Raw genomic sequence first — 15,303 nt, 5'->3', positions numbered from 1 at the left:
GACTGCAGCCCACCAGTCTCCCCTGTCCATGGGATTCTCCAGGCCAGGATACTCGAGTGGGTTGCCATGCCCTCCTCCAAGGGATCTTCCCAACCCAAGGATTGAATCCAGGTCTCCTGCATTGCAGGCGGATTCTTTACTGTCTGAGCCACCAGGGAAGCCCATAAATGTTTATTTGACCAATAAAAAAGTAAATTCTTCAAATGGGTTACATCAGAGATGGGGAAGTGAGGATGCCCAGAGACAGATTATGCCTCTGTACTTCTTGATTGTTGTACAACCATCATACTGTGCTTTTATGACAAAAAATAATTTATAAAGGTTTTAGTTTTAGTTTTTTGGTTTTCTTTGTTTTTGCTCCCACCACACAGCTTTCGGGATCTCCAGGGACTGAACCTGGGTTGCAGCAGTGGAAATGCCAAGTCCTAACCACAGGACACCCAGGGAAGTCCCGATATAAAGTTTTTTTTTTCTTTTAATATGAAACTAGAATAAGGAAGTAAGGAGTGACTTTTCTATTAAATGGAAAAGTGGTGGTTTCTTGGCCATTTCTTGGTGTTCCCTGGCTTGCAGCTGCAACACTTCAGTCTCTGCCTCTGTCGTCCCGTGGTTTTCTCCCCTTCTGTGCCCGTGCATCTTCTCCTCTTCTTACAAGGACACCAGTCATTTTCAATTAAGGGCCTACTGTACCCTGCTAAGACCGTCTTAACTGATTATATCTGCTTTGGTCCTCGTTTGCAAAGGTCACATCCTGAGGTACTGGAAGGTCAGGACTCCAACATATCTTTTGCAGGGACACAATTCAATCCATAATGCCTTCCTACCATCATTGCTGCATGGAACTGCCAGAGCAAATTTTAAAAATATAAATTGGTTCACCTTCCCAGTTCCCTATTACACCAAGATCGAACTAGAGCCCCCATGCCTTCCTTCTTCTGATCCCAGCCTCTGCCTCCATTCATCTCTCTTTCCATTCCCTGTCTTATTAATCTGAGGTGACAGCACTGAATTCTGTTCCTAGAGCATTCTAAACACCTTTCCCCTTCAGAGTCTTTGCTGTTCCTTCTGTCTGGAACGTGCTTCCACTGGATGAGTGCCTCGCTCTCCTTCTCACAGCCTCTAGGTTATCACGTTGAGGGTCATCTCCTCTGAGAGGTCTAGTCTGACTACATCAGGGGCCACTCCCTATTCTTCTCCCTCTGTGGAAGGTAAGCTCCTCAGAGGGAGGGTTTTCTAAAATCTGAAAACCTTGCAGACATTTTAATGTACCTTTTAATTAAATTAAACTTTTCAACAGGCAACTCATTTATATGATTTAAGTGAAAATGATATAAAAAGATATTCAGAGAAGTCTCATTCCCATTTCTGCCTTTGACCATCCAGTTTACCTCACCCCAATAGAAAACTGTTTTTATTAGTCTTCCAGCATTTCTTTATGCAACCATAATATGTGTTTTATATATGTACATATGTATTCTTGTTTTCCCATATTATACCAAAAATATCATATAATGCATAGTTGGTGCCTTAGTTTATGCACCTTGAAAATACTTCCTGGACATCATTACATATCAGTTTACAGAAAACTTTCTCATTTTTTAAAAAACAGTATTCAGTTTTGGGAATGTGCTAATCACTCCTCTACTGATAAACACGTGTGGCTTCCATCTTTTGTTACGTAGGACAGGGATTTTCATGATGAAACCCGCAGAGTTTTGAAGTCTTTCTGCACAGAGCCGACAGTCAGTAAACAATTGTAGAGAAAATGAATGATGAATGAATCAACAGGAATGAGCCAAGGAGTATATAGTAGGAAAGGAGCCCAAGGGCGGCACGCTGGTGCACGGTGCTGCACGGAGGCTCCACCAGGTGGCGCTGCAGGCGGCGGGCGCGCCTGGCCGGACGGGCCTTGCCGCTCTTGCCGTGGGCGCCGGCGGCGGCGCGGGGACGAGCGTGGGGGGTAGGGCGAGTCATATGACCGGCTCGGCTTCCTGGCTCCGGCCGCCGTCGCCCGCCAGTGTCCGCCTGTGTCGCGCCGGGGCCCCGAGGAGCCGTTGGCGGGGTCCGGGCCGAGGCCCGCTCGTGTGCAGGTCGTCGCCGCCGCCGCTGCCCGCCCGCTCGCCCGTCCGTCTGTCCTCCCTCCCGGCCGCCATCATGCTGGCGCTCATCTCCCGCCTGCTGGACTGGTTCCGCTCGCTCTTCTGGAAGGAGGAGATGGAGCTGACGCTCGTGGGGCTGCAGTACTCGGGCAAGACCACCTTCGTCAATGTCATCGCGGTGAGTGCCCTCCCGCTTACCCTCCCGGGGCGCCGCAGCCCGCGAGTCCGGCCCGGCGTCTGCTCGAAGGCCGGGCGGTGGTGGGGGGGTGGGGGTCCCCTCAGCGCGGCGGGGCTCTTGGGAGTGTGCGTGTCGGGGGAGGGGGCAGCTGTGCTGGTCGCCTCCCCGAGCGTCAGGACCTGGAGTTTCCCGCGTGTTGGTGGCTGAAGTGTATCGGTGCGGTCGGCAGTTGAAGGGTTATTTCCATTTAGTCGTCTTCTTCCAAGCGCCCTGTCCTCGTCGCGGCCGGGGTTTGGAAAGGGTGTAATTGGCCTTGTCACATTTTTAAGGCGCTTGGGGGGTGGGGGTCTGGGATTTCCTTCGAGTTTGGTCTTTTCGGGCCGCGCAGGGGTTAACTTCAGCTTGTCACTTTCCTGAAGGGTGGGATTTGGCCAGTCCGTGTGTCCCGTGAGAAAGCCTAAAATAATTGAGATTGTCTCAACTAGCCACTCGGGACGGAGAGCACCATTGTGAGGAAAGCAGAGGACCAGTGTGGGTTCATCCCTCAATTCTTCGGGCAGCTTGTCTCGTGTTATTCAGTTAATTGGTTTTCTCACCCGTTCCCCGAGGGGCCGAGTAGATTGTGCTGCGTTCGCCGGTAAAGCTAAAGACAGACATTTCCAGCCAGTCCATAATAGTGCACAGCTTTTATTTTTTTAATTAATTTGTTTATTTGAAGTATAGTTGATTTACAAGTGCACAGCTTTTACAAAGCCAAGAAGTTGGGTGGGTGGGTGGGTGGGGTCTATATTTCTAGAGCTAATTGTCCTCATTTAGGGGCTAAGATTTGTGGTCAACATGAAGTTGGAAAAGAGGTGTTGGTCTTCTGTAATGGTTTTTCTTACATACAGAGAAAGGAAGGGACTGGGTAGAAACATCCACGCCCAGGGAATGAGTTTCTGGGAGGGAAAGAAATTGCCCTGGGAACCTATATACAGTGTGGTGTTTATTCATCGGTGATTGAGGGGAGGAGGATAATTAAATTTTGCTCGTTTGGTTGGCAGGGGAAGGAATAAGAGTGAACGATTCTCGTCAGTCTTCGTTTAGAGCCCAGGAGTTGCTCTGACTCAGTCTTAGCTGATACGGACTTGAGCTTGTCATGGATGAACTTTTGAGCTACTCCAAAGAGAGATGGCAGCAGTTTTTCCACCGTTTAGATGATGGGTGAAATCCTTTTTTTATTGGCGACTCGCTGTCCAACTGGTTTGGTTAGTGGAATGATTCAAACACGCCTGTCTTGTTGGAGAACACAACTTGTGTAACTTGTGACTCTTAGTCCTTGCAGTGATAGAGCAACAGGAAGGAGAAGTAGAGATGAGCAGACATCCAAACTTGCTTTGAGGAATATTGCATATAAGCATAAGGAAAACTTGCCTACTTGTTTGGCTCTTGTAATGTTATTGGGCTGGAGGCTTGAGATGACTGTCTTTTCATCAGGCCTAAAAGAGTGGATTGGATATCTAATATCATTAAAATTAGTAAGAAAAAACTTCGGGCTTTGGCTAAGTATCCGTATTCGAACTCCTTATATGATGTGGAAAAGATAAGCTGAGCTCATTTAATTGTAAATTTTCTGATACTGTTTTGGGATGTTGAAGAATTGGTGTCTCTTCCTAAATCCTCTCTTTTTGAGAAGACTTAATTATAGTGTTTTGTAGGTTTATTACTACAATGAATTGTATTTGTTACAGAGAAATAGTTATGGTTGGGAAACCTAAAAAGATTTTAGTAAATCTTGAGGAACTCCTGAAACCATAAGCTCGATTTTCATGCTTGTGTGTTTAGTAGACAGGTTAGCTTGACATAATGAGCATGAGCTTTGAAGTCAAACAACCCTGGATTTGCAATCTGGCTCTGCCACTTAGCAGCCTTGTATCCTCTTTCAGTCTTTGCTTTGCCATCTATTAAGAGGAGTTAATAATAGGTTTCTTACAGAGTTGCTGTGAGTGCATGAAATGACAGATGTTAAGTGATGAGCATCATGCCTGCCCATAGAAGGGGCTAGATAAATGATAAGTGTTGTGTTATTTGTAGTGGGTACAGTCATTTAATGCAGAAACGGCATTTTGAAAAATATTTAGAAAGATATTAGCTGAGGTCATTCCTTTGCATTTGTGTAGGTATTCAAATGTGGACTGCTGTAGTGGATTCATAGATCATGACAAGTAATCGCAGCGTGTCCTCCCTCTCCCCCCATCTGTTAACATCTGGAAAGCTGTTGAACTCAAAGTGAACTATTGTTTTAACGTTAGACTCTTATTTTTGTTTCGGTTTGGGCAAGCTGTGCAGCTTGGAGGATCTTAGTTCCCTGAGCAGGGATTGAACTCTGACCCTTGGCAGTGAGAGCTCTGCGTCCTAACCACTGGACTGCCCGGGAATTACCTAGACTCTTCTTTCTGAATGTGGGTTGCAGATGCAGTCTTAGTCACTCAGTCATGTCTGACTCTCTGCGATCCCATGGGCTGTAGCGTGCCAGGTTCCTCTTTCCATGGAATTCTCCAGGCAAGAATACTGGAGTGGTACCCATTCCCTTCTCCAGGGGATCTTCCCAACCCAGGGATCAAACCCTGGTCTCCCACATTGCAGACTGATTCTTTACCCTCTGAGCCACCAGGAAAGACCGTAATGTGACTAGGTTCTGTTAAGAAAAAAATCATGACTGTAATCGCCTGTGGTCTTTAAGATGATGGAAAAAAGTCAGTTACTAAGTCCTGTCCGACTCTTTTTCGACCCCATGGACGCCTACCAGGCTCCTCTGTCAATGGGGTTTCCTAAGCAAGAATACTGGAGTGGGTTGCTATCTCCTTCTCCAGGGGATCTTCCTGACCCAGAGATCAAACTCGAGTCTCCTGTGTTTGCAAGTGGATTCCTTACTGCTGAGCCACCAGGGAAACTTGGAAGAAAGAGACCTCAGTAAATTTTTTTTAAACCTCAGGCTTTAACCTAATCTGTGTTTCTTATATATCGAGGGTGAGGGAAAAGTTAGTAGTCTATAGTGAATTTACAGAGTTTTAGATAGAAACAGTATGTCTAAAATAGTAAATTTAGCTTTATTTTTAAAAAATCAACTGCATTATTCTTTGTATAAAATGTTTGATTTATAGACTCAGAGATTCAGACGTGTTGAACACTATGTGTCACTTTAGAAAGATGGCCATTTATTTCTCAAATTCAAAGTAATTTTCCAGGTATGAAAAGCTTCAGGTGAAACTGGTTTTCTTAGGTAAATATCAACTTTTTGTAAACATCACATTAAAATGTGGCTATATTTACTGCCTGAAAAGTTAATAAGACTGAGAGATGTTATTTAATTTACTGTAGAGGTTTGTGAAGCTGAATTACTTACATGTAGAACACCTTCAAGTCTTTAGTTTTTTGATTAATGTTAGAAAATGAAATACTGCTTATTGCTAAGTATTATGGCAGTTGTTGCATAATAAATCATGTGTTTTGTATGTGTAATTTATGTTGAGTAACCTTTACTCTTAACTGAGACTCTTAGATGGGTTATAAGATAGTTATGAAGAAATGTTTGGTAGGATTTACCAAAATGGATAAGTTTTATAGACATTGTGTATTTTTGAAAGTAGTAGTATTATAAAAAATTTCTCTACATTTTTGTGAAGTGTTGATAGCTCATAGGTTAATCAAAGGAAAAGTTTATTACTCCTGAGAATTACGAAAAGGAGATACTTGGAAAGACTGTAGAAATTTGGACCTAGAATAATTTTTTTAAGTTTGTTAAAAAAAAAAAATTAAGTGGTCTACTTTTATCCTTGTTTTATAGATGTAGCCAGGAGATCTAGAAAGGTTAAGTGAAATTCCTAAGGCTAATTAGTAGCAGAGATAAAATTAGAACCCAGGGCCAGTGCATTTTCTCCTTACCTACCTCTGTAGACCTGAGATTAGAATCATAGAGCTCTGAATTGGGAGATCTTAATTCCTTAAATATTTATTTTGAATGTGAGCATACTCCTCTTATGAATATGAACAGCATTTTAAATCCAACATCTTAAGCGTATTGACTACCATTTGAGGACTACACATGCATGCACACACACAAATACAGTCTGTGTGTGTGTGTGTGTGTGTGTGTGTGTATGTGTGTATTTGAAGACATGAATTGGGGGAAAGAATGATCTGCCCATGAATTAGGGGCAAGTAGGCACTCAGCAGTGGCCACAGGACTGGAAAAGGTCAGTTTTTATTCCAATCCCAAAGAAAGGCAATGCCAAAGAATGCTCAGACTACTGCACAATTGCACACATCTCACACGCTAGTAAAGTAATACTCAAAATTTTCCAAGCCAGGCTTCAGCAATACGTGAACCGTGAACTTCAGATGTTCAGGCTGGTTTTAGAAAAGGCAGAGGAACCAGAGATCAAATTGCCAACATCTGCTGGATTATCGAAAAAGCAAGAGAGTTCCAGAGAAACATCTATTTCTGCTTTATTGACTATGCCAAAGCCTTTGACTGTGTGGATCACAATAAACTGTGGAAAATTCTGAAAGAGATGGGAATACCAGACCACCTGACCTGCCTCTTGAGAAACCTATTTACAGGTCAGGAAGCAACAGTTAGAACTGGATATGGAACAACAGACTGGTTCCAAATAGAAAAAGGAGTACGTCAAGGCTGTATATTGTCACCCTGTTTGTTTAACTTATATGCAGAGTACATCATGAGAAATGCTGGGCTGGAAGAAGCACAAACTGGAATCAAAATTGCTGGAAGAAATATCAATCGCTTCAGATATGCAGATGACACCACCCTTATGGCAGAAAGTGAAGAGGAACTCAAAAGCCTCTTGATGAAAGTGAAAGAGGAGAGTGAAAAAGTTGGCTTAAAGCTCAACATTCAGAAAACGATCATGGCATCCGGTCCCATCACTTCATGGGAAATAGATAGGGAAACAGTGGAAACAGTGTCCGACTTTATTTTCTTGGGCTCCAAAATCACTGCAGATGGTGACTGCAGCCATGAAATTAAAAGACGCTTACTCCTTTGAAAGTTATGACCAACCTAGATAACATATTGAAAAGCAGAGACATTACTTTGCTAACAAAGGTTCATCTAGTCAAGGCTATGGTTTTTCCTGTGGTCATGTATGGATGTGAGAGTTGGACTATGAAGAAGGCTGAGCGCCCAAGAATTGATGCTTTTGAACTGTGGTGTTGGAGAAGACCCAACCAGTCCATCCTAAAGGAGATCAGTCCTGGGTGTTCATTGGAAGGACTGCTGCTGAAGCTGAAACTCCAGTACTTTGGCCACCTCATGTGAAGAGTTGACTCATTGGAAAAGACTCTGATGCTGGGAGGGATTGGGGGCAGGAGGAGAAGGGGACGACAGAGGATGAGATGGCTGGATGGCATCACTGACTCGATGGACATGAGTCTGAGTGAACTCCGGGAGTTGGTGATGGACAGGGAGGCCTGGCGTGCTGTGATTCATGGGGTCGCGAAGAGTCGGACACGACTGAGTGACTGAACTGAACTGAGGCACACAGCACAGTTGAATATTATTACGTTCGAACATTTAAATAACTAACAGGCGTTGTTGGGTTATTGAACTATGTTGTTATTGTTTAGTTGCCAAGTCTCTGCAGCTCCATGGACTGTAGCCCGCCATGCTCCTCAGTCCATGGGATTTTCCAGGCAAGCATACTGGAGTGGTTTGCCATTTCCTTCTCCAGGGGATTTTCCTGACCCAGGAATCAAATCTGCATCTTTTGCATTCGCAAGCGGATTTTTTACCACTTAACTACCAGAGAAGCTGAACTATGTTAAAAAAAAAGGAGAAATAATTCTGTGATCAGAGTGTTCCTTATTGAATTACTCTCGGGTAAGAACGCCAAAAATAGTTTTTATATTTACCTGTGAAGTTTAGCAAATCTGAACTGTGACTATAGGAGCTGGCCTTCCGGGTTGCCTTCAGATAGAGATTCGAAATTGTGGAACAGGAAGCAACTTGCTAAAGAGCATTTCTTCAAACTTCTTTATCCTTTTCCCCTCACTCATTATTTTTTCCAATGCAGGCTTAGAATCCCAGAGCAAAATGTTCTTGTTAAAAAGCTGTTAAGAGTGCATTAAGGCATTTTAAATTACTATCTTAGAGGATATTTCACAACTTAAAGCACTTACTAAGTTTCTCAAATGTTAAGTCTCTTTTAAGATAAAGAATGTCACTGCACATGGATACAAAATTCATTGTACTATAAAAAATAGTTACTGTTTTTAGAAGATTTTTTTTTCCTAATTATCAAACTATCACAAGTCATTAGTAGATATTTGGAAAGAATACTATAACATAGAAACTGCTTGTTATCCCCACCATCCAAGATTAACTACTGTCAGCATATCAAAGTATTTCCTTTTCGTCTTTTTTTTTTTTTAATAATGTGTATATCCAAACCCTTTTTTTTTTTTTTTTTAAGTTTTGAGATACTATTTATAATGTTTGTATCGTGGTTTGTTTTAATTATCATGTACACATTCTTCTGTTCTAAAACCATCTTTAATGCCTTCATAATTTATTCTGTTATAGCATATCTTGTGGATATACCATAATGTATTTGATCATTTCCTCATTATTGGACATTTGAGTGGTTTCCAGGGTTTTGCTGTTGTACATCAATTTGATCTGCATTTCCTGGGGATGGATTCCAGAGTTGGCATCACTGAATCAAGGGCATGAACATATTTCATGTCAAATGGCCAAAATTGTTTTCCAGAAAGTATGCACTCCTACTTAGAAGGTCTTCTGAACAGATTTTATATACTACGTGAACTTGGACTTCATTTAAGCACTGTGTCCTATGGTATTTTTAGGGAATACTTAGTTTTGTTGTAAAGTTAACCAGCAGTATTTTTAAACTATCCTATCAGATAATTGCTCTGTTTTCATGTTTCCCTGGTGGCTCAGACAGTAAAAGCGTCTGCCTGCAATGCGGGAGACCAGGGTTTGATTCCTGGGTTGGGAAGATCCCCTGGAGAAGGAAATGGCAATCCACTCCAGTACTCTTGCCTGGAAAATCCCATGGACGGCGGAGCCTGGTAGGCTACAGTCCACGGGGTCGCAAGGAGTCGGACACGACTGAGCAACTTCACTTCACTTCATCAGATAATTGCTCTGTTTTCGTGTTTTAAGAAGTACCATTTATGCTTCAGCAACTGCTAAGACTAAGACTGTAGAAAACATAATTCCTTTTCAATTTTCTTTTTTTAATTGAACTTTTAGGCAACGCATAAAAATACAGCTGATCCCCTGTAGCTATCACAGTTTAGTTTTAAACTTACTGGTGGATTGCATCAGGAGTTTGTATTGCAGAATTATGATGTATTTCCGTGCAGTCCTTACCCAATCTTGCCCTGTTACAGTGGGATGCTGCTTTTTGAAGGGAGAGGTGTTAGAAATATTTTTTTTCTAAACCAGAGTCTAAAGAAGTTTGCTAGATAGATCACTTCTTGAAACTATAGCATATGACATTTTTAAACTTGTAACTTGAGTATTGTTTATATTTGTAAAAGTTGATTCATGTCTTTTGAGCTCTTGTATGAAAAAAAAAAGGAAAAAGTATTAACCTGTTTGCTGAATAGGTCAAAATCAAATGATAATTTAAGGATTTTAGTTTTTCTGAGATGGGACAAATCAAAATTGAAATGTGTAATGGAGTAATTTGAGTTCATTTCTTTCCTCAAAGTCAAAACCACAGGTCTTATATTCTATTGTGCTATTTTTTTTTTAAGGTTACAGTGTTTCTTAAATTAGACATTGGATCTGCTATTTGGATCTGATTTCATAGTTTGCCCAGTTTTATTTAATAGAGGAACATTCTTATTTCATATCCTGACAGGAACTTAAAAAAAATTAAAATAGTAATAAAACTTTAGGGTTCATTTAGAAATGATCTTCAAGAATACTGTAATTTTAAAAAATTGTAATACTGGCAAAATAATTTTAGGATTCAGATATCTAAGTTGTGACACCTATCTTGAAAATTGAGGCCTTTTCTGCTAGACTGGGGTTAGAAAAGTAATTGTTGTTAAAAAGGAAAAATTGAATGATGATTGGCAAACTGATTCTAAAAATGTCCTTTGTACCAATTGACAGGAATTAGTTAAGCATCCGCCAGAATAGTATTACTGTGAGAATATATTTTGAGCCTAAATTTGTTGGCATATGAATGTGGTATAGTTGAGTTTATTTAGAATATGTTTAAGTGGCTCCTTGAGTTAAAATGGCAGGGAGGTTAGGAGTTGAAAGCCAGATGATCTAGGTTCACATCCTGACTCTTGTGGTATTTTTGGTAAGTTATTCAACTCAGTATCTGCTTCCTTATTTGTAAAATGGGAATAATAGTCATTTCTTAGAGTTACTGTGGGTTAATACTTATAAAACACTTTGAACAGTGATCAGGATAAGGCATGTGTTAGCTGCTAGGTTACTGTTTATATAATGTGATCTCCTTGGAAATTCTCTTTATTTGTTCTCTTGAGTATAAAAGTGCCTTAAACACTGCCTGGCACATGCTTGGTACTCAGATGTATTTACCAGTAGACAAACATTGCATTTAAAATACAAAATTAAGAACAAATGTCTTTATGAACCCATATTCATATTTCAGTGTGCGAAGTGTAGCGTAGTTAGGAATGAGAGTTCTGGAGTCTGACAGATTTGGATTTGAATACTGACTTAGCTATACATCACTTTTGTTAGCGTCTGTGTTTCATTTTTCCTCCTCTGTAAAAAGTAGATAGTCAAAGAACTGCCTCCTGGAGTGGCTTTCAGAATTAAATGAATGTTTGTGAAGTGCTTAGCCTTGTGCTCAGAGAAGGCAATGGTACCCCACTCCAATACTCTTGCTTGGAAAATCCCATGGATGGAGGAACCTGGTGGGCTGCAGTCCATGGGGTCGCTAAGAGTCAGACATGACTGAGCAACTTCACTTTCACCTTTCCCTTTCATGCATTGGAGAAGGAAATGGCAACCCACTCCGGTGTTCTTGCCTGGAGAATCCCAGGGACAGCGGAGCCTGGTGGGCTGCCGTCTACGGGGTCGCACAGAGTCGGACACGACTGAAGCGACTTAGCAGCAGCAGCAGCCGTGTGCTTAGCACTGTGCCTTGTACATAGAGAGCACTCGGTAAACGGTAACTAAAAAAAATGGTGACTGCTGTGTGTCGGGAGTAATGTTGGGTGTAATCATCAGCTTTATGTTAAATTACTGCTTATATTTGTCTTGATTATATTTAACTGTAGCTTTTGTTTAGGAAGTAAGCTTTTGTTTTGTTTAATTGTTTGAAAAATCTTGAACGTTATATTTTATCATGTTGAATTTTTTTGATAGCTGAAGTGGGCTGGTAGGAAAATGTCTTAGCCTCCTGGATAGGCTAGTAATTTTTGATGGACCTACTTGTATAATTCTGTGTGTGTGTATGTGTGTGTGTGTGTGTATGTAATTGCAGTTTTTGTTGTGAAAACAGTTTGAACTGGGAATTGGAAATATGAGTTGTTCTTTTGTTTGTCCTACCACTGACTAATAGCAGGACTGTGGCCAACTCATTTAACTTCTCTGTTCTTCAGTTGTGATGCTTCTAAAGAGTGAATAAGCACTGAGAACCTTATTATTTGAGGTGTAGTGGTGTTTTCTTACATCTGGAATTGGACCTTTTACTCAGAGACCAGAGAATAAAATGAAAGTATAAGGCTCCAATATACGATAGTTATAAGGTCCCAGCCTCTTCCCAAAAGAAAAATTGAGATGTAAAAGGTGGAAAGGTAGATTGAACCCAATAGGAAGAAGAGTGGCCCTTTTGAGTCGTACCTGCCCTCTAGAATATAGGTATCCTGTACAAGTGTATGCACAGAAGACAATTTTAATTTTGGACAAAAGACCATAGTATTGTTTCTTGCATGTGTTTGTTGTAATTTTTCGCCAGGATTTAAGGGTCAAGTGGGTTTAAATCACCGTTGACCGCTGTAAATTTGCAAGTCCCAACAGACAGTGCTGAATCTGTATTGGCCTGTTCCCCTAGATGAGAAGTGGGCTGTGTAGACTGCATGCAGACTGGGCCAGAAAGGGCTTTTGGCAGTGTTTCTTCTCTGAAGGTGCCTTAAGGTCTGGTTTAGACACTCACCACTAGGCCTACTTTTTCTTTACTTTTTTCTTGAAAGGTCATTTTGTCTGGAGAAGGGTTTAGCAAATGTATAGATTTGGTCATTTCTGAATAGAAGGAAATTGAGGGGAGGAAATTCACTTTTTTTCCCCTTCCAAAATCTACCTGTTTCACTCCACTAGCTGTTGGTTTCCTTATTTTGGTTTTATTTCTTTATTCAATGGCTCAATTAAAAACCTTAAAACAATGGGAAGGAGTGGCAGGGAGACTCAGGAAGGAGGGGATTTATGTGTACTTACAGCTGATTCACATTGTTATACAACAGAAACCAATTCAACATTGTAAAACAGTTAATCTCCAATCAAAAATTTGAAAAACCAAGAAACCGTAGAATGTTTGTTTTTTTAAAAAAATACCCCAAATCCATATTGTTTAAATAGTGCTGATACAAATAGGAAATAATAATAATAACACCATTAAGGTTTAATTACTGTTAATATTAAGCTGGGTATCCATCACATTTTCCCCCATCCCTTTGTATATACAAATATATACTTTTAAAAATGGACATAGTTGACATGTAACATGAATTTGGGGTTTGTAACAGTGATTCTGTGTTTGTACATATTGTGGAGTAATCACCACAGCAAATCCAGTTCTCATCACTAACATCACTAGCCTTACATCGTTACAGTTTTTTTTCTTGTGATGATTAACTCTCAGCAACTGCAAATACACATACAGCACAGTGTTCTTAACTGTGGTCCCATTTCTGTACATGGCACCTCATGACTTATGTATTTTGTAACTGGAAGTTTGTATCTTTTGATCTCCTTTCATCTGCTCCCTATCCCATCTGTTTTGTGCCTGCAAGCTTGGCTTGTTTTGCTCTTTGTTTAGATGCCATATATGCGTCTTCCTCCGTGAGACTTATTTCACTTAGCCTAATGCCCAGTACATGCTTTCTGATCACAGTGATGGGATCATGCTGTACAGACTTAGTGGTCTCGTGTGCTCTAGTCTGTTTGATTTACCTTGTGTCATGGTGATAGGTGACTCAAGTTCAGTCAGTTCAAGACAGAACTCTTGATCTCTTCCTCTCTCAATCCAAGGATGGATATCTTCCCCAGTCAGGATTGCTCATATTACCTCCATCATAATTTTCACCACACTTATACCACCATCAGAAGTTATCTTGCTTTTTGTCTTCATTTGTTTTCTGTATATAAGTTCCATAGGGGCTTTTTCCTTTTTTCACTGCTGCATCCCAATGCAAAGAACAGTGCCTGGCACATAATAAGCTCTCTAAATGTTGAGTAAATGAATGAATGAATTTAACAGTAAACTAGTGTGTCTGTTCTGTTACACTCAAACTGTGTGCAAGGCATTGTGGTAGGAGATGATTTGTAAATGTACCAGACAAGATTATTTATAGTAGAATATGTGCCTTATAGTAGTCATGTATAGGTTAGAAATATCAACTGTCTTAAAATTTTCTCATAATGCTCTGGAAATCTCCCTACCCTCATGGAAGACATCAGAGGAGTTCTAGAAAGGCAGTTTGCTGGGACTGTGCTGAGAATGGGTGTCAAGCTAAGCTTTGATTAGAGTAGTTTTCATTCATTCAGTAGTTATTTGAGGCATTGTTCTAGGCAGCATATGTATAATGAAGAACAAAACAGACATGTTTCCTTCCCTCCTGGAGCGTCCAGTGCCGTGAAGGAACAGTAGGAGAAGCAAAGGAGAAGCAGAGACACGTTTGAGGGCAAAAACTTTTGTCAGATTAATTATAACCTGTGTGAGTGCATGCTCAGTTGTGTCTAATTCGTTGTGACCCCATAGGACTGTAGTCTGCCTGCATGAAGGAAAGAAACAAAAGACCGGAAAAATAGGCTGATCTAGTTCACAAAAAGCCTTGACTGAGTTTGAATCTGTAGGCATGGGGAGGCATTGAAGATTCTTGTTCAAGGGAATGAAGAACTGTGTTTCCAAAGGATTAACTTAGTAGCAGTGTAGAGACCATCAAAAAGTTAACAGCTCATTACAAGGATCTAGTTGAGAGAGAATGAAATGGGGATAGGGAGTCAGGGAAAGTAGTGAGCATTATTATGAAAGTGGAGTGAGTACAGTTGAGCAGTTGAATCAGATGGGTCAAGCCAAGGGAAATTCATACGTAGTCAAAGACCTTTTTAAGGATTTAAGTGAATGGTGGGAAATGTGATTGTATGGTGAACAAGTAGCCCATATGGGGTAGAGAAGAGAGGGTATGGTGAAGAGAAGGAGATGTGTTGAGTATAAAATGTATTATATACTTAATGATATAAAGGGAACGATGTTTGGGAATTAGTGCTATGTTTAAGTACAGTGGAGCTAAAACTGAGCATTGAAATTTCATTCCACATCTTGCCAGTGTTTTGTACACAAGGACCAAGCAGGGTATCTCCACTTCTTTGAATTGCAGTTGGACTATCTTGACTTATTTTTGGTGCTTAGGGACGTTAGTCTGTGCCCAGAATGCAGGCCGTCCATAACAGGTCCTTTAGACAGCTGAATTCAGTGACTCAGACTCTTGTAGTCTTGGAAGCTTTTGCTGCTTAATTTGAAGGGGATATTTCTATCCCAGGAACATCCCTGGTTTAGTGTCTTTCTTCTGAGAGAAAAGTCGGTGTGTGTTTTTTGTGTGCTTTCAACATGCAGGGCTGGATGGAAACACAAGCTGGAATCAAGATTGCCAGGAGAAATATCAATAACCTCAGACATTCAGGTGACACCACCCTTATGACAGAAAGCGAAGAGGAACTAAAGAGACTCTTGATGAACGTGAAAGAGGAGAGTGATGAAGCTGGTTTAAAACTCAACATTCAGAAAACAA

At 40.9% G+C, this 15,303-nt stretch overlaps 1 protein-coding gene across 1 annotated transcript in view; it reads left to right on the top strand.

Moving 5' to 3' along the window:
- The first annotated feature begins 1,972 nt into the window (after positions 1-1,972).
- The window catches only part of ARL8B (ARF like GTPase 8B), a 48,691-nt gene continuing 35,360 nt past the window's right edge, over positions 1,973-15,303 (top strand). Inside the window, exon 1 of the mRNA XM_019984788.2 lies at positions 1,973-2,277. Within this exon, the coding sequence (XP_019840347.2) occupies positions 1,975-2,277 (303 nt within the window). The 5' untranslated portion in view covers positions 1,973-1,974. The remainder of the gene's footprint in view (positions 2,278-15,303) is intronic.

This window comes from Bos indicus, chromosome 22 (assembly GCF_029378745.1).
Source record: "Bos indicus isolate NIAB-ARS_2022 breed Sahiwal x Tharparkar chromosome 22, NIAB-ARS_B.indTharparkar_mat_pri_1.0, whole genome shotgun sequence".
In the NCBI taxonomy this organism is placed as follows: Eukaryota; Metazoa; Chordata; class Mammalia; order Artiodactyla; family Bovidae; genus Bos; species Bos indicus.
The sequence above is the reverse complement of the archived record's forward strand: the minus strand, read 5'-3'. Positions and strand labels throughout refer to the sequence as shown.